The 19,900-nt window shown below is 43.7% G+C and overlaps 2 protein-coding genes across 3 annotated transcripts in view; one reads left to right on the forward strand and one right to left on the reverse strand.

Annotated features, from left to right (window-relative positions):
- The window catches only part of LOC121582835 (phospholipid phosphatase 1), a 50,982-nt gene extending 42,753 nt beyond the window's left edge, over positions 1 to 8,229 (forward strand). For both annotated transcript variants that reach the window (XM_041898969.1, XM_041898970.1), the window contains exons 4-6: positions 2,270 to 2,327; positions 7,219 to 7,395; positions 7,673 to 8,229. In XM_041898969.1, the coding sequence (XP_041754903.1) occupies positions 2,270 to 2,327; positions 7,219 to 7,395; positions 7,673 to 7,792 (355 nt within the window). In that variant the 3' untranslated portion in view covers positions 7,793 to 8,229. The remainder of the gene's footprint in view (positions 1 to 2,269; positions 2,328 to 7,218; positions 7,396 to 7,672) is intronic.
- Positions 8,230 to 8,363: 134 nt separating this feature from the next.
- Positions 8,364 to 19,900, reverse strand: part of LOC121582834 (exosome RNA helicase MTR4) — a 53,688-nt gene continuing 42,151 nt past the window's right edge. The window contains exons 23-26 of the mRNA XM_041898968.2: positions 17,237 to 17,293; positions 16,311 to 16,473; positions 8,660 to 8,764; positions 8,364 to 8,478 (exon numbers count right to left, since the gene is read on the reverse strand). Coding sequence (XP_041754902.2) covers positions 8,426 to 8,478; positions 8,660 to 8,764; positions 16,311 to 16,473; positions 17,237 to 17,293 — 378 coding nt within the window. The 3' untranslated portion in view covers positions 8,364 to 8,425. The remainder of the gene's footprint in view (positions 8,479 to 8,659; positions 8,765 to 16,310; positions 16,474 to 17,236; positions 17,294 to 19,900) is intronic.

The following is a 19,900-nucleotide window of genomic DNA, read 5'->3' on the forward strand; positions in this document are numbered from 1 at the left end:
GGCAAGCCCACACTTTGAAGTTTATATTATGCCCAAAATGGCTCCCTATTTAGTGCACACCTTTTCACCAGAGCCCATAGCAAAAGTAGTGCACTATATAGGGAATAGGGTGACATTTTGGACGCTGGCCGTGCCAAGTTGAACAACTGCTCAGCTGGAAATCTTCAATAAAGACTCACTGAGGGGATGTGTCTGACACTGACAGCTAGGCTGGCTGCTTATCAGGGGGAAATGACTTCAGCTAGAGGTCTCTCTGTACTTTAATCTTTACAATGTTTTGCAATTCCACAAATAACTGTTGGAGTCCAGGCCAAACTGGAATAAACAGAAGTCGGTCAAATTGCCTGTCTCATAGCTCCTACATTGTACTGGGATGCCTGGGGTTGCTTTAAGCCCTAAATACAATGGACTAGGAACCATGGTTTTACCTTGATTTGCCTTTGGGTAAATGGGTCTTTCCAGGTCAGGAGACCCAGCTTTGCAAGCCTGCTCCAGAGCCAGACGTGGGTCTGAGCTTAGACGTTCCTTACGAATTCTGATTCTCTGAGCTTTCACTGAAAGCTGGTCTCCAAGCATACTCGTATTCACCATGGAGACCAAGGTTAATTACCAGTATCAGATGAGGCACTAACCCAATTCTGTAAAACAGTCACTCTAAATTTCAATCTGACAAACTTGGAACATCCTCCTTTTTCATCTACTCGAAAACAGACGAAGGACAGGAAGTCTGTCCCTATTTTGATTTTGAAATCAACATCTAGGACTTGTCATTTATAGACCAACAACAAACATAAATAGAGAGCTAGTTGTCAAGTGCCTGCCGGTCTGTCCCATCCTCAGTCATACCAAAGTGTTATTGGCAGTGGTGGGCGATAGTTAGTTCACTAGCTGGCTGTCTCTATACAGACTATACACATTGGCTGTGGTGTGAGACAGCTGTAGACAGCTGTCTTTCGGTCTGTCTATCTGTAGACTATCATTACCTCATGTGGTAAGCCTCTCCCGTGTAACCCTAGAAACCTGAGTATACCCCATAGAGACTACTCCAATCTCTACCCTGATCCCTGGGTGGGCTCTCCCAGTCTCTTGTGGCCCTAGAAGGTCATATTTACCTGGGTGTTGCTCTGGTCTCCCTTGGCAGCCCTTTCCCGGTCGAGGGCCCAGTTCTGGGTGTTTTCTTTGGTATGGTAGTCATTAATAGAACAAATAACTGCCTGGTGGATCGAGTGATGAGAGCAGGTCAGATCAACCCCTTGAATCCTCTTTCTGCAATGTGAGCATTTCCCTCAGAGCCTTGGCTTGTGTGTGTGTGTCCCAAGTGCCTTACACTTGGAAACCTCCCTCAGTGAATCAGCGGTATTCCTCTATAATGGTTTACAGGGGGGTTTGGGTCCTGTGGGTTAAATCTATCAGTCTTCCCTCACTGCAGTACTGTCCTCACACAGTTAATAAAGATAATTGAATTAAGGGAGTTGAGTTAGAGCCCTCTTGGCTCTCTCTGTGTGATATCTGGCTTAACCGCTGTTTTCAGCCATTACCACTAGAGAAGCTGTATGCAGGTCTCGATTGTTATGACATTAGGCTGGTGGATTATGTTATAGTACTGTGGACTTTTCAGTCCGCATGGTCAGGTTTTCTCCCAACACCAAATAGTGTCCACTTCAGTACTGGAGCAGTGTGTGTAACCATGGGCTTTCTCCCAACACTAACTACTGCCCACTCAGATATAGGGATTTCTCTCAACACTAACTAGTGTCCACTTCGGTACCAGGGCAGACTAGAGTGTTGTGTCTGTGGGCCTGCAGCTATCCCCACTTTATATCAGCGGCTGGTTATCGGTCATTTGTTGGACGGGCGGATGCCTCCGCTGGGCAGCGCAGCACTGCTTAAGTAAACAGGAAGACACTAAAGCTGACCGGATAAGTGGGCTAGGGTAGCGGCCCTCTAACCGCCCGGCCAGGCCGACTGACGCTGTCTCAATATCCCAACCCCCCCTCAACAGTCAGTGCTCCATAACAGACTTCAGCGGACATCCATCCCCGCTCTCCAGCACAACCCTATTACCCAGAAAAGGTGTGTCACAGTTTAGCCACTGTGTATGTGTTTCTATGTTATTCAGGAGAACAATAGGTATCTATCACCAACACAGAGCCGATTTGAAGTGGGTGGGTGAAATTTGAAGTGGGTGGGTGAATTATTTCAGTGTCTTTTTCCCAGTGCACACAGCCACCACAGCAATCCCATGATGCCATTGTGTGTTGTGTTGCAGGCTGTCCTTCTACTCCGGCCACTCCTCCTTCTCCATGTACTGCATGCTGTTCCTGGCAGTAAGTATGCTCTATGGGGTTTCCTCAAAGGGCAAATATGTGCACTCACTAATAGGGCATGTATCATAGAGCTGGGCGATATGGACAAAAATCCATATCATGATAAATGTATTGAATTACAACGATAAATTGAAAGCAATGGGCAGCAGTTTTTTTTTTTTTTTTTTTAACCTTTAACTACCACTTGAAATGTAGCCAAAAATTGTTCCATCAACAGTCACCCATATTAGAAAATGTATTTCATTTCAAACTTCACATTTCTCTAGTAGGGCCCTATAGGTTATTTATCATAATGAACGATATCAGCAAAATGTTCAAGATAAGTGGTCTGTTTGGTTGGTGTCGATCATTTTCGGTTTATCGTCCCAGCTCTAATGTATCAGATTCATATTAGAAAGTATCATATCCATTATCAGTTTACAGTGCAGAGACACAGTGGACATTTATAGAGGGTCATTGGATGTGTTAATAATTCTATATGAATATTTAATACTCCAAATGCAGCAAAAATACCATGAATCTGATATACACTACCGTTCCAAAGTTTGGGGTCACTTAGAAATGTCCTTGTTTTTGAAAGAAAAGCAATTTGTTTGTCCATTAAAATAGCATCAAATTGATCAGAAATACAGTGTAGACATTGTTAATGTTGTAAATGGCTATTGTAGCTGGAAACGGCTGATACATTTTTTTTTTTTTGAATATCTACATAGGCCCATTATCAGCAACCCTCAGTCCTGTGTTCCAATGGCACGTTGTGTTTGCTAATCCAAGTTTATCATTTTAAAAGGCTAATTGATCATTAGAAAACCCTTTTGCAATTATGTTAGCACAGCTGAAAACTGTTGTGCTGATTAAAGAAGCAATAAAACGGTCCTTCTTGAGACTAGTTGAGTGTCTGGAGCATCAGCAATTGTGGGTTCGATTACAGGCTCAAAATGGCCAGAAACAAATAACTTTCTTCTGAAACTTGTCAGTCTATTCTTGTTGTGAGACAAGAAGGCTATTCCATGCGAGCAATTGCCAAGAAACTGAAGATCTCGTACAACGCTGTGTACTACTCCCTTCACAGAACAGCACAAACTGTCTCTAACCAGAATAGAAAGAGGAGTGGGAGGCCCCGGTGCACAACTGAGCAAGAGGACAAATACATTAGTGTCTAGTTTGAGAAACAGATGCCTCACAGGTCCTCAACTGGCAGCTTCATTAAATAGTACCCGCAAAACACCAGTCTCAACGTCAAAAGTGAAGAGGCGACTCCGGGATGCTGACCTTCTAGGCAGAGTTGCAAAGAAAAAGCAATATCTCAGACTGGCCAATAAAAGATTAAGATGGGCAAAAGAACACAGACACTGGACTTTTTCTTTGCAACTCTGCCTAGGTCAGCATCCCGGAGTCACCTCTTCACTGTTGACGTTGAGACTAATGTATTTGTCCTCTTGCGCAGTTGTGCACCGGGGACTCCCACTCGTCTTTCTATTCTGGTTAGAGCCAGTTTGCGCTGTTCTGTGAAGGGAGTAGTACAAAGCGTTGTACGAGATCTTCAGTTTATTGGCAATTGCTCTCATGGAATAGACTTCATTTCTCAGAACAAGAATGGACTGATGAGTTTCAGAAGAAAGTTATTTGTTTCTGGCCATTTTGAGCCTGTAATTGAACCCATAATTGCTGATGCTCCAGATACTAAACTAGTCTCAAGAAGGCCCGTTTTATTGCTTCTTTAATCAGCACAACAGTTTTCAGCTGTGCTAACAATTGCAAAAGGGTTTTCTAATGATCAATTAGCCTTTTAAAATGATAAACTTGGATTAGCAAACACAACGTGCCATTGGAACACAGGACTGATGGTTGCTGATAATGGGCCTATGTAGATATTCCATTAAAAATCAGCAGTTTCCAGCTACAATAGAATTTACAACATTAACAATATCTACACTGTATTTCTGATCAATTTGATGTTATTTTAATGGACAAAAAATGTGCTAAGTGACCCCAAACTTTTGAACGGTAGTGTACGTCGTCGGCAAGTAAATCAGATTTGTTAGACCAACTGAGTTTACTGCAGCGCAGAGACGTACAGTATATACTGAACAAAAATATAAACGTAACTGAGTGGCGCAGTGGTCTAAGGCATTGCAGTGCTAGCTGTGCCACTAGAGATCCTGGTTCGAATCCAGGCTCTGTCGCAGCCGGCCGCGACCGGGAGACTCATGGGCAGCGCACAATTGGCCTAGCGTTGTCCAGGGTAGGGGAGGGAATGGCCGGCAGGGATGTAGCTCAGTTGATAGAGCATGGCGTTTGCAACGCCAGGGTTGTGGGTTCGATTCCCACGGGGGACCAGTATGAAAAAAATAAAAAATACCAAAAAATATATATATACTAAAAAAAAATGTATTCACTAACTGTAAGTCGCTCTGGATAAGAGCGTCTGCTAAATGACTAAAATGTAAATGTAAATGGAACAATTAACGATTTTACTGAGTTATATTTAATGTAAGGAAATCAGTCAATTGAAATAAATAAATTAGGCCCTAATCTATGGATTTCACATGACTGGGCAGGGGCGCAGCCATGTGTGGGCCTGGGAGGGCATAGGCCTACCCACTTGGGAGCCAGGCCTACCAAATCACATTGAGTTTTACCCCACAAAAGGGCTTTATTACAGACAGAAATACTCCTCAGTTTCATTAGCTGTCCGGGTGGCTGGTCTCAGACGATCCCCTAGGTGAAGAAGCCGGATGTGGAGGTCCTGGGCTGGCATGGTTACACGTGGTCTGCAGTTGAGGCTGGTTAGACGTACTGCCAAATTCTCTCAAATGACATTGGAGGTGGCTTATGGTAGAGAAATGAACATTTACTTCTCTGGCAATAGCTCTGTCGGACATTTCTGCAGTCAGCATGCCAATTGCACTCTCCCTCAACTTGAGACATCTGCAGCATTGTGTTGTGACAAAACTGCACATTTGAGTGGCCTTTTGGCCCCAGCACAAGGTGCACCTGTGTAATGTTCATGCTGTTTAATCAGCTTCTTGATATGCCTCAGGTGGATTAATTAGCTTGGCAAAGTTGAAATGCTCACTAACAGGGATGTAATCAAATTTGTGCACAAAATAAGACAAGCTTTTTGTGGGTATAGAACATTTCTGGGATCTTTTATTTCAGTTCATAAAACATGGGACCAACACTTCACATGTTGCGTTTATATTTTTGTTCAATATACTTGTTGACATACAGTACATGGTTCAGATTCATATTAGAGAACTGATTTTACCTCAAGTTCACTACAGTGCAGAGACATGGGATGATAAATATAAAGGCCCATTGCATACATCGAATACTGATACTCAAAATGCAGCAAAACATATCAGTGCACTACGTTGATCTTTACTGGGGTGTAGACAGTTATGTTGGCTTAGACAGCTGTGGATGGTCAACAAAGTCGTATTTTGTGAGCTGGGTCTCTGACTATAACACGCTAAATGGACCCTAGTTCTGTTATCTTAGAAACAGGATGTCCTTCTTCAGGTGATGCAGGACTCAGGTGTACAGCAATGCTTTACACACTAATACACCCTTTCATTACCTACAGTAACCTTGGGTAAGGTGGCATATCTTTCTATAGTATGTTTGTTAAAGCCAACAAAACAGCACATTGACAGAGGTAGCCAGTGCTATTTTGCTCCCTCCAGGAACCAAACTTCAGTTATGAGTAAGACTGATGAGCATAACAACCATTACCCCTATACGTCGACAGAAACAGATCAAAGGTCGTGGGGGACAAAGTCCTGGCACTGTACCGAGTGCAGACAATTACTGCAGCAAATGGAACTGTGTCACAAAGGCAGTTAAGACCTTCAAACAGCAGTTTTAAAGTCCAAGAACAGAGAGAGGTGTGTCCAGTCTCTCTGCATACCAGTAAAATCACAATGCGAATGAGAAGTTCATAGTCTATTTTAAGAAGCGTCACTGGTTTGTTTTCCTTTTAAAATGAATAGACCAGACACACTCGTCATTGTACAAACACATTCAGAACTACTGAGTCGAGCAGATTTTTGTCCCATTGAACAAAATGATCCAAGGGTACAGACAGGCCATAACCATGTACACTGATTTGGAAAATGTATTACACTATGATAAGCAGTCAACTTTGGAGTTGGAAATGGCTCTAAATTGAACAGTAGATTATTAGATTACACTTGTTTTGATATGTTGATCTATTTCACTCACTTATCTCTACTGTATATGGAATTTGACATTTCAAGGCCTTAACTTTATCAATTTATAGGCCTAGTAAAATGGGCAGAAGGCTGATTGGTTGGTTAAATACTACTTTGGAAGTTTTAACTGTGCAGTAGGTTTATATCCAGGACTTGAGAAGCTGCCATGTAGAGCAGTTAGAGTGCGGAGTCAGAGTTGGTTTAAGAAAACAGCATCAAAACCAGAATGATGTTTGCATACACACAAACAATAACCAGAACACACAGTGGCAAAACCAGCTCATAAACATCAATGGAGGAGCAGAAAACCAGACTTTCAAACAGTAGTCAACACGAACCTCAACAAGAAAACAAAAGAGGATTAAACCATGGCAACTACTGGTTTCAACCTACAATTGCTCTGGCAACGTTGCTATGCAGCAGATGCTGTGCTCCACCCACCCTTGTGTTGTGTGCAAGGTTGGGTATTGTGACAGCAAACCAATTTGTTGTAAAATTAACAATAAAGTATAATTGTAGTCTAACAGGTCAAATTCGTATTAAATCCATTTAGAGTAACTCATTTCCATTTTAACTTGCCGAACAAGTTTAGTAGTAAAAACCACAAGGACTTTTTTTTTTACACCTTTATTTAACTAGGCAACTCTTTAAACTCATTTCCATCTGTCTCCCAGCTGTACATCCAGGCCAGACTGCAGGCAGAGTGGGCTAGACTCCTGAGACCAACACTCCAGTTCTTCGCGATCGCTGCATCCGTGTACACTGGCCTGTCACGTGTGTCCGACTACAAACACCACTGGAGCGACGTCCTGGCTGGCCTTATTCAGGGGGCACTCATGGCCATACTGGTGGTGAGTTACCACCACACTGCTACATTTGGTTAAGGCAATTCAGCTTTATTTGTCACAATGAAAATTGGTCTCCTACTCTTAGCTACTATTACCCTGAGGTTAGAGGGGTATTTCACCCAGACCCCATGATTTGTAGTCAAAAGGTGTCTCCTGACCTGAGATACTATATAGACCTATACATGTCCCACTTTAAAGCCTTACTTCTTTACTTTCTACCTAAGTAGCCATATAGCCAATCTCTTCAATAAAATCATGAACACTTGTCTTTCCCCTGCAGGTATTTTTCGTGTCAGACTTCTTCAAGAAGAGGGTGGAACCTCAGGAGGTGGAGATTCCCCATACCAGCCTGCAAGAGACACCCACTAACGGAAACCATTACGACAGCAGCCCCAACTAAGCTATAGAGAAAAGGAACCATGCACCCGCGTATCCGGTGGGAAGCGTTTACTGCATGCACATCATATCCCACTAAGGGTCGGACCACTGGGGTGGAAATAAATGCTACGTCCCAAATGGCACCCTACTCCCTAAATAGTGCACTAGTTTTGACCAGGACCCATAGGGCTATTACCAAAACTAGTGTACTATGTAGGGAATAGGGTGCCATTTGGGAAGCAGAAAGACATGTGAATGTAACCCTGCTTTGTGCTTTCCTGACCTATGACCTGGAGCCAAGCTGTCTGAGCTCCCTATTGTACTCTGAGTCCCACCCATATTGCCTTGGCTGGACTGCTACTGCTGCTATTACAGCTTCCTGTGTATTATTATTATCCAGACCAATATGTATCTTCAACTGAAGCAACAAAAAAAATAAACAATACAATGTTTAATCCATCTGTATGTTAAAAGAAATCACTATACAGACTTTATTAAAATTGTTTCAAATATGTACAAATGTTGCGCTTCTTGGAAGGAAAAGAAGCCATTTTATGCTTATTAACATGAACACAAATAAAAATGTCATGATGGAAGATACTTAAACCAACAAAGGTGATCATATTCTTACAAAGATGTCACAAAATACAACAAATCACAGATATAGACTGGCAGCAAACACAATATCCCTCTTGATTTTTGTAATACCTATAATGAAAAACACAAAAGAAATACATGAGTATACTTGGCGTTGATATTGTTCAATGTAGACTAGAACAGATCACCCTCCGCAGACTTGTTCTCCTACTATTGGCTTGAGCTTACAGACTACACATGAGCATTCTGTCAGGCTGAAACCAGTAGATATAGGGCAGTGAACAGATCTTACCCTCTGCAAACTTGTTCTCCAGCTCGGTGTTACCGATGGCCTTGGCAGCTTGACACATCTGACGGAGCAGCTCCTCCAGGCGACGCATGCAGCGGATGATACTCCCTACAGACAAAGGAGAGAGAAGGTCAGCCAGCACAGGGAGACAGTTATACCACAGACAGAGCAGAGAGATGGGATGATACTCCCTATGGATAGACAAACAGGGATCAGTATGAAAACTGTCAACTATGCACAGATCAGGGAGACAGGGATCCGTACTCAAAAAGGAGTCTCTTGAGATATGGGTCAGTTTGACCAGAGCAATACCTATAGAGTGATAGCCCGCAGTCAAAATAACAGCACTGGAGTCATTCAAATAAAGGAGGATGTGTGTATAACTTGGGAAAATCAGGGGAGATTATCCATTGTAGTCAATGGGGGAGTTGCCTAAAAGTTTGAGTCTTCAGTTAAGATTCGGCCCAAGGCCATTAAATGGTTAACCTAAACAATATTGGAAGACCGCTCCAGCTGAACTATACAACAACATGGTACCATGAGTACCAACCACACCAAGGCTCGCCTGCCACTGTGACCAGAACCCCCACTCACCAAGCGAGAAGAACAACCCTTCCCCTACTCACTCCAACTCCCCTTATAAAAATACAACCACATAGTTTACACCTTAGCTTCACATGGAATCTAGAGCCAAAATCTCAGAAGGATCTGATAACTGAACTCTGATAATCTTGCGTGTCGCAATTAAAAAGGGAGATGCATATTTTCCTGCTCATGTCAGGGTGATATACAGAACCAAATACCAGTCTTATCGCTAGAGCTACTTTGGAGAGAGAATGAGAGCATTAGGGGGAGATCGGTTTCAGCTATTTCTCATTTTAAATCCTCTACACTCATGGTGCCTTAAAGCTACAATCTGGGATTTGTTTTTCAGCGAAACAGCAGCCCTGTCACTCTAGAGGGATGGGACTGGGGAAACGTAACCCCTCTCAAATTCATAGACGGCGCCTCTAGATGCAAGGACTGACAGTCCATGATATACACATGATAGTGGTAAACATATTTTGAAGCTATACATCTGCTGATGTAAAAAGGGCTTTATAAATACATTTAATTGATTGCAGCCCATGCCCATTGCAGTTCATACATGAGGTAAAAAGCTATTCTTCCCTGAAGTATACCTCAGAAAGACAGAAACCATTCCAGCCATAAGGGACTAGGCCTACAGCCAATTCTGAATGAAGAGAAAACCATGTGTTTCAACATGAGAGTTCTTCACCCGGTCTTCTGGCTCTCCTTCCATGTACTACAACATGCCAGTTTGCAAAACAAATAAAAGTTATTAACTGCTAGTCATAGAGACATCGGCCAACGGACGACCCCACATGGAAACAGAAAAACAACAATTGGAGAGAGCTGTCCATTAGATTGGCACTGAACTTGTGTTAGGAGAGTTACCTTGCACTGGATAGGTTTACCAAATGCATGGGGATACCCAAGATGGCGTAGCAGTGCGGTCGTGTTCTCTTGTGTGTCCATGTAAATAGCCAGTTTTTTCCGTATATATTTCCCTATCACACTTTTCATCCTTCTACTAAATATACTTTCCTGCAACCCGCCTTACTCAATGTGGAACGGATTAAATATTTACTCACCTTTATCAAGAATCTCCAGTTGAAACTAGCCAGCAAGCTAACTAGCTACTTGCTATTAGCCACTGTTAGCGGTTTTAACCCGGAATAACTGAATCACTGGACCTTAACAGCGGATCGCAACTAGCTAGCCGCAACCGAATGGATGTCGAATGGATGTTGCTGTAGGCTAAATCACCACTGCCCCCGAAGCAAGCACCAGTTAGCCTCGAGCAGGCCCATATCCCGGCTATCTACCTCTCTGTCTACCGGACAAAAGTAGCCAGCTAACCAGCCACCGTTAGCGGTTTTTCACCATTGTCCGTGGCCTGCACTACCTACCAGCCAGCTCTAGCCTGGACTATTATCGGCCAGTCTGCACTGTCTGCACAGCGCGTTATCACTGAATCACTGGACCTTTAACACTGGATAATCACAACTAGCTAGCTGCAACCAAATGAACGTTGTTGTTGGCTAATCAGCCTTGAGCTAGCCTTGAGTCAGGCACATCTCCCGTCTATCTACCTCTCTGTCAACCGGACGGGACCTCCTAGAGTCGACACGGAGCCCCGCCGATCCATCACGACTGGTCTGTGGTTTCAACAGGCTTCCCGTTGCGAAGACCACGAAGATCCATCTGCTAGCCCCGGCCCGCTAACACACGCAAACAACAGCCGTGCTTCCTGCTCGCTGTTCCGTAGCACCAATTCGAACTGCTCTCGGACTCACATATTGCTGATCACTCAGCTGCACAGCTGATGCCTGCTGGACTGTTCCTTTACATGGTACCCTGTCCTGTTTATCTGTTTAGCCTCAGCCCAAACTTTATCGCCATTACCAGTTGTTGTCTTAGCTCTCTCTAATAACACCTGTGATTGCTTATGCCTCTCTCCCATGTCAATATGCCTTGCCTATTGCTGTTCCAGTTAGTTCTTATTATACAATTTCACTGTAGAACCCCAAGTCCCTCTCAAACTGCCTCAAATAGTTCCTTTGTTCCACCCCCCATACACGCCGAGAACGGCTCAATCGGTGCCTCCAGTGATGCTCTCTCTTTCATTGTTACCCAACGCTTAGGCTGTACTCATATCCTTCCATATACTTGTCTGTCATAATGCCCTGAATCTATTCTACAATGGCCGGAAATCTGCCCCCTTTATTCTCTGTACCCAACGCACTAGAAGACCAGTTCTTAAAGCCTTTAGCCATATCCTTATTCTAGTCCTCCTCTGTTCCTCTGGTGATGTAGAGGCTAACCCAGGCCCTGCAGCCCCCAGTATCACTCCTACTCCCCAGGAACGATCATTTGTTGACTTCTGTAACCGTAAAAGCCTTGGTTTTCTGCACGTTAAACATCAGAAGCCTCCTCCCTAAGTTTGAGTTATTCACTGCGTTAGCACACTCTGCCAACCCTGATGTTCTAGCAGTGTCTGAATCCTGGCTTAGGAAGGCCACCAACAATTCTGAAATTTCCACCCCCAACTACAACATTTTCCATCTAGATAGAACTGCCAAAGGGGGTTGAGTTGCAATCTACTGTAGAGATCTATCATACTATCCAGGTCTGTGCCCAAACAGTTTGAGCTTCTACTTCAAAAAATCCACCTTTCCAGAAATAAGTCTCTCACTGTTGCCGCTTGCTACAGACCCCCTCAGCCCCCAGCTGTGCCCTGGACACCATATGTGAATTGATTGCCCCCCATTTATCCTCAGAGTTCGTACTGCTTGGTGACCTAAATTGGGATATGCTTAACACCCCGGCCATCCTACAATCCAAACTATATGCCCTCAATCTCATACAAATTATCAACGAACCTACCAGGTACAATCCTAAATCTGTAAACATGGGCACCCTCATAGATATCATCCTGACTAACTTACCCTCTAAATACACCTCCGCTGTCTTCAACCAGGATCTCAGCGATCACTGCCTTATTGCCTGCGTCCGTAACGGGTCCGCGGTCAAACGACCACCCCTCATCACTGTCAAACGCTCACTAAAACACTTTAGCGAGCAGGCCTTCCTAATTGACCTGGCCCAGGTATCCTGGATGGATATCGATCTCATTCCGTCAGTAGAGGATGCCTGGTTGTTCTTTAAAAGTAATTTCCTCTCAATCTTAAATAAACATGCCCATTCAAAAAATACAGAACTAAGAACAGATATAGCCCCTGGTTCTCCTCAGACTTGACTGCCCTTGACCAGCACAAAAACATCCTGTGGCGTACTGCATTAGCATCGAATATCCCCCACGATATGCAAGTTTTCAGGGAAGTTAGGAACCAATATACACAAGCAGTTAGGAAAGCAAAGGCTAGCTTTTTCAAACAGAAATGTGCATCCTGTAGCACTAACTCCAAAAAGTTTTGGGACACTAAAGTCCATGGAGAATAAGAGTACCTCCTCCCAGCTGGGAAACACTATCACCACCGATAAATCTACAATAATGGAGAATTTCAACAAGCATTTTGCTACGGCTGGCCATGCTTTCCACCTGGCTACCACTACCCCAACCACCAGCTCTGCAACTCCCCCCCCCTTCACACAAATTCAGACAGCTGATGTTCTGAAAGAGCTACAAAATCTGGACCCCTACAAATCATCTGGGCTAGACAATCTGGACCCTTTCTTTCTAAAACTAGCCGCTGAAATTGTCGAAACCCCAATTACTAGCCTGTTCAACCTCTCTTTCGTAACGTCTGAGATCCCCAGAGATTGGAAAGCTGCCGCGGTCATCCCCCTCTTCAAAGGGGGTGACACTCTAGATCCAAACTGTTACAGACCTATATCCATCCTGCCCTGCCTTTCGAAAGTTTTTGAAAGCCAAGTTAACAAACAGATCACCGACCATTTCGAATCCCACCGTACCTTCTCCGCTATGCAATCCGGTTTCCGAGCTGGTCATGGGTGCACCTCAGCCACGCTCAAGGTCCTAAACGATATTATAACCGCGATCGATAATAGACAGTACTGTGCAGCAGTCTTCATCGACCTGGCCAAGGCTTTCGACTGTCAACCACCGCATTCTTATTGGCAGACTAAATAGCCTTGGTTTCTCAAATGACTGCCTCGCCTGGTTCACCAACTACTTCTCAGATAGTTCAATGTGTCAAATCGGAGGGCCTGTTGTCTGGACCTATGGCAGTCTCTATGGGGGTGCCACAGGGTTCAATTCTTGGGCCGACTCTTTTCTCTGTGTATATCAATGATGTCGCTCTTGCTGCTGGTGACTCTCAGATCCACCTCTACGCAGACGACACCATTTTGTATACATCTGGCCCTTCATTGGACACTGTGTTAACAAACCTCCAAACGAGCTTCAATGCCATACAACACTCCTTCAGTACATTTACATTCAGTAGCCTCCAACTGCTCTTAAAAACTAAATGCATGCTCTTCAATCGAACGCTGCTGGCACCCGCCCACCCGACTAGAATCACTACTCTCGACGGGTCTGACCTAGAGTATGTGGACAACTACAAATACCTAGGTGTCTGGTTAGACTGTAAACTCTCCTTCCAGACTCACATTAAGCATCTCCAATCCAAAGTTAAATCTAGAATCGGCTTCCTATTTCGCAACAAAGCCTCCTTCACTCATGCTGCCAAACATGCCCTCGTAAAACTGACTATCCTACCGATCCTTGACTTCGGCGATGTCATTTACAAAATAGCCTCCAACACTCTACTCAGCAAATTGGATGTAGTCTATCACAGTGCCATCCGTTTTGTCACCAAAGCACCATATACTACCCACCACTGTGACCTGTACGCTTTTGTTGGCTGGTCCTCACTACATATTCGTCGCCAAACCCACTGGCTCCAGGCCATCTATAAATCACTGTTGGCAAATCCCTGCCTTATCTTAGCTCATTGGTCACCATAGCAATACCAACCCGTAGTATGCGCTCTAGCAGGTATCTCTCACTGGTCATCCCCAAAGCCAACACCTCCTTTGGCCGCCATTCCTTCCAGTTCTCTGCTGCCAATGACTGGAACGAATTGCAAAAATCTCTGGCGCTGGAGACTCTTATCTCCCTCACTAACTTTAAGCATCAGTTGTCAGAGCACCTTACCGATCACTGCACCTGTACACAGCCCATCTGAAATTAGCCCACCCAACTACCTCATCCCCATATTACTTATTTTGCGCATTTGCACCCCAGTATCTCTGTTTGCACATAATCTCTTGCACATCTATCATTCCAGTGTTAATACTAATAGTAAATTATTTTGCACTATGGCCTATTTATTGCCTTACCTCCATAACTTGCTACATTTGCACACACTGTATATATATTTTCTGTTGTATTTTTTTACTTTGTTTTGTTTTACCCCATATGTAACTCTGTGTTGTTGTTTTTAATCGCACTGCTTTGCTTTATCTTGGCCAGGTCGCAGTTGTAAATGAGAACTTGTTCTCAACTGTCTTACCTGGTTAAATAAAGCTTAAATAAAATAAATAAAAATACCCCACACGGAAACAGAAAAACTACACTACCATTCAAAAGTTTTAGAACACCTACTCATTCAACGGTTTTTCTTTATTTTGACTATTTTCTACATTGTAGAATAATGAAAGACATCAAAATTATGAAATAACATATGGAATCATGTAGTAACCGAAAATTGTTTTACAAATCAAAATATATTTGAGATTTTTCAAATAGCCACCCTTTGCCTTGATGACAGCTTTGCACACTCTTGGCATTCTCTTAACCAGCTCCACCTGGAATGCTTTTCCAACAGTGTTGAAGGAGTTCCCGCATATGCTGAGCACTTGTTGGCTGCTTTTCCTTCACTCTGCGGTCCGACTCGTTCCAAACCATCTCAATTTAGTTGAGGTCGGGGGATTGTGGAGGCCAGGTCATCTGATGCAGCACTCCCTCGCTCTCCTTCTTGGTAAAATAGCCCTTACACAACCTGGAGGTGTGTTGAGTCATTGTCCTGTTGAAAAACAAATGACAGTCCCACTAAGCCCAAACCAGATGGGATGGCGTATCACTGCAGAACACTGTGGTAGCCATGCTGGTTAAGTGTGCCTTGAATTCTAAATAAATAACAGTGTCACCAGCAAAGCAACAACACCTCCTCCATGCTCTACGGTGGGAACTACACATGCAGAGATCATCCGTTCACCCATACCGCGTTTCACAAAGACACAGCTGTTGGAACCAAAAATCTCCAATTTAGACTCCAGACCAAAGGACAAATTTCCACCGGTCTAATGTCCATTGATCGTGTTTCTTGGCCCAAGCAAGTCTCTTCTTCTTATTGGTGTCCTTTAGTAGTGGTTTCTTTGCAGCAATCCAACCATGAAGGCCTGATTCACAGTCTCCTCTGAACAGTTGATGTTGAGATGTGTATGTTACTTGAACTCTGTGAAGCATTTATTTGGGCTGCAATTTCTGAGGCTGGTAACTCTAATGAACTTATCCTCTGCAGCAGAGGTAACTCTGGGTCTTCCATTCCTGTGGCGGTCCTCATGAGCCAGTTTCATCATAGCGCTTGATGGTTTTTGCAACAGCACTTGAAGAAACTTTAAAAGTTCTTGAAATGTTCCGTATTGACTGACCATGTTTTAAAGTAATGATGGACTGTCGTTTCTCTTTGCTTATTTGAGCTGTTCTTACCATAATATGGACTTGGTCTTTTACCAAATAGGGCTGTCACAACACAACTGATTGGCTAAAACGCATTAAGAGGGAAATAAAATCCACAAATTAACTTTTAAGAAGGCACACCTGTTAATTGAAATGCATTCCAGGTGACTACCTCATGAAGAGAATGCCAAGCGTGTGCAAAGCTGTCATCAAGGCACTTTTTTGGTTACTACATGATTCCATGTGTTATTTCATACTTTTGATGTCTTCACTATTATTCTACAATGTAGAAAATAGTTTAAATAAAACCCTTGAATGAGTAGGTGTTCTTTTGACCGGCAGTGAACGTTTGGAGAGCGCTGTCCATTTCATAGGCACTGGACATATATTAGAGCGTCAGAGGTTAGCCAGGTGAGTTACCTTCAAAGACGTCGGTCATCTTGCAGATCTGTGCGAAGGTGGATCCGTTAGCCCAGGTGTAGACCACGTCCATTAGGTGAGGCCTGAACTTGTCCAGGTAGGTCTCCTCATCCACCTCCAGCTTAGCCTCCGCAGACACCTTGGCAATGCGCTTGGCACACTCCTAACAACCAGACATAAATTCAAGATTTTATTACATCCATATGACAGTCAAATGCTGCATGCACAATGGCACCCTATTACTTTTATAGTGCACTAATTTTGACCTGAGCCCTATGTATACTGGTCAAAAGTAGAGCACTACATTTGGGATACAACCATTTACCGACATACATAGCTATAGGGTATAGGCTAACATAAAAAAGAAACAATAAAACAATTTAAAAGGGAAAACAAGTACGAATTAAAAGTACATAGCCCATCTTACTCTTTGATGATGCTATTTCAGCAAACATCCATTCACATGAAGGCAAACACTCAGACAGGGAGACCCAATCTTTTATCTTTCACCAAACATCTAGGTTGTAGACTGTCCGCCTAGACTCTAGCTGGCTTGGCAGTGCTGACAGGTTTCAGCAGACAGAAACAGCAGTAAGTCAGACTAGGTAGACTGGTTGGATGCCAAGTCACATGCCGGTGTATGCTTTGGTTCACAAACAGCCTGAGCTTAGTGTTAGAAACCACACATCAGAAAAGCAGACTAAACCAGGTCTGAGGGGTGTATCACAAAGCAGAATTATGAAGTTATTTAAATCATATTTAGAAAAGCGAGCTGCTACACTCATTGGCTGTATCCCAAATGGCACTGTATTCCCTACTGTATGCAGAGCACTACTTTTGACCAGTCACACATATTGATCCTGCTTTGTAACGTATGCTAACCCCCAGGACAGAGCTTATTCTGCTGTGTAGTGAATAATGTTTACCTGCATCTGTCTCAGTGGTCCAGCCAGCTGCTCTGTCAGCTTGGGCATCTCGCTAGCCTGAGAGAAGGAAGAGAACAGAAACACAACATGATGACGTTAGTCTAAAGCTTTGGACACACCGCGACCACCTGCTGGGTGTCAAGGAGCGAACGTGTTTTCACCAATTCAACATGTAGAATAATTTGAAAAACAAAAAATTTTGGCTGATACTGTGGTAAGAGGCACTTGGTAGCAGGAGTATTGGTCTGTCTCCGCCCTTAGTACTCCTAATAAGAAAAGTGTCAAAACATTACTGCTACCAGTAGGTGATTGATTTAAGAAGAAACATGCAGAGTGAGCTACATCAGTAATGGGAGGGAGCAGTCTTCTGTTTCTTTACCTCATCATTTCTACTGTGAAGGCTACAGTGCCTTCAGAAAGTATTCATACCCCTCGACTTATTCCACATTTTGTTGTGTCAGCCTGAATTCAAAATGGATTAAATTGATATATTTTTTCCTCACCCTTCTACACTATAATACCCCATAATAACAAAGTGAAAACATGTTTTTAGAAATATTAACAAATGTATTGAAAATGGAATAAAGAAATCTCATGTACATAAGTATTCATACCCCTTCGCTATGACACTCCAAATTGAGCTCCGGTGCATCCAATTTCCTTTGATCATCCTTGAGATGTCACTACAACTTGATTGGAGTCCACCTGTGGCCAATTCAATTGATTGGACATGATTTAGAAAGAAACAACTGTCTATAAGGTCCCATAGTTGACAGCGCATGTCAGAGCAGAAACTATACCATGAAGTCCAAGGAACTGTCCATAGATCTCCGAGATTGTGATTGAAAGGCAGGTCATGGCTCACATCTACACCATTATCCCAGAAACCCCAGACCCACTCCAATTTGCATTCCGCCCCAACATATCCACAGATAATGCAATCTCTATTGCACTCCACACTGCCCTTTCCCACCTGGACAAAAGGCACACCTACATGAGAATGCTATTCATTGACTACAGCTCAGCGTTCAACACCATAGTGCCCTCAAAGCTCATCACTAAGCTAAGGACCCTGGGACTAAACACCTCCCTCTGCAACTGGATCCTGGACTTCCTGACGGGCCACCACCAGGTGGTAAGGGTAGGTAACAACATCTGCCACGCTGATCCTCAACACGGTGGCCCCTCAGGGATGTGTGCTCAGTCCCCTCCTGTACTCCCTGTTCACCCATGATTGCATGGGCAGGCACGACTCCAACACAATCATTAAGTTTGCCGACGACACAACAGTGGTAGGCCTGATCACCGACAACGATGAGACAGCCTATAGGGAGGAGGTCAGAGACCTGGCTGTGTGGTGCCAGGATAACAACCTCTCCCTCAACGTGATCAAGACAAAGGAGATTGTGGACTACAGGAAAAAGAGGACCGAGCACGCCCCCATTCTCATCGACGGGGCTGTAGTGGAGCAGGTTGAGAGCTTCAAGTTCCTTGGTGTCCACATCACCAACAAACTATCATGGTCCAAACACACCAAGACAGTCATGAAGAGGGCACGACAAAGCCTATTCCCCCCCCCCACCCCCCACCAGATCTCAAACCTATTGAGCTGTTGTGGGAGCAGCTTGACCGTATGGTACGTAAGAAGTGCCCATCAAGCCAATCCAACTTGTGGGAGGTGCTTCAGGAAGCATGGGGTGAAAACTCTTCAGATTACCTCAACAAATTGACAACTAGAATGCCAAAGGTCTGCAAGGCTGTAATTGCTGCAAATGGAGGATTCTTTGATGAAAGCATAGTTTGAAGGACAATTATTATTTCAATTAAAAATCATTATTTCTAACCTTGTCAATGACTACATTTCCTATTCATTTTGCTATATTTCCTATTTAAACTCATTTCATGTATGTTTTCATAGAAAACAAGGACATTTCTAAGTGACCCCAAACGTTTGAACGGTAGTGTAGGTAGAGTTAAAGTGACTATGCATAGACAATAAACAACAGAGTAGCAGCAGCGTAAAAGAGGTGGTGGTGGGGGGAACAATGCAAGTAGTCCGGGTAGCCATTTGATTAGCTGTTCAGGAGTCTTATGGCTTGGGGGTAGAAGTTGTTAAGAAGCCTTTTAGACCTAGACTTGGCGGTCCGGTACCGCTTGCCGTGCGGTAGCAGAGAGAACAGTCTATGACTAGGGTGGCTGGAGTCTTTGACAATTTTTTGGGTCTTCCTCTGACACCGCCTGGTATACAGGTCCTGGATGGCAGGAAGCTTGGCCCCAGTGATGTACTGGGCCGTACGCACTATCCTCTGTAGTGCCTTGTGGTCGGATGCCGAGCAGTTGCCATACCAGGCGGTGATGCAACCAGTCAGGATGCTCTCGATGGTGCAGCTGTAGAATTTTTGGAGGATCTGGAGACCCATGCCAAATCTTTCCAGTCTCCTGAGGGGAATGTCTACACTGTATTTCTGATCAATTTGATGTTATTTTAATGGACAAAACAACTACTTTTCTTTCGAAAACTTTCGAGGACATTTCTATGTGACCCAAAACTTTTGAACGGTAATATGTATATATATATATATATATATATATACACATACACACACATACATACATACATACATACATACAGTGGGGAGAACAAGTATTTGATACACTGCCGAT

This window comes from Coregonus clupeaformis, chromosome 15, assembly GCF_020615455.1.
Source record: "Coregonus clupeaformis isolate EN_2021a chromosome 15, ASM2061545v1, whole genome shotgun sequence".
Taxonomy (NCBI): Eukaryota; Metazoa; Chordata; class Actinopteri; order Salmoniformes; family Salmonidae; genus Coregonus; species Coregonus clupeaformis.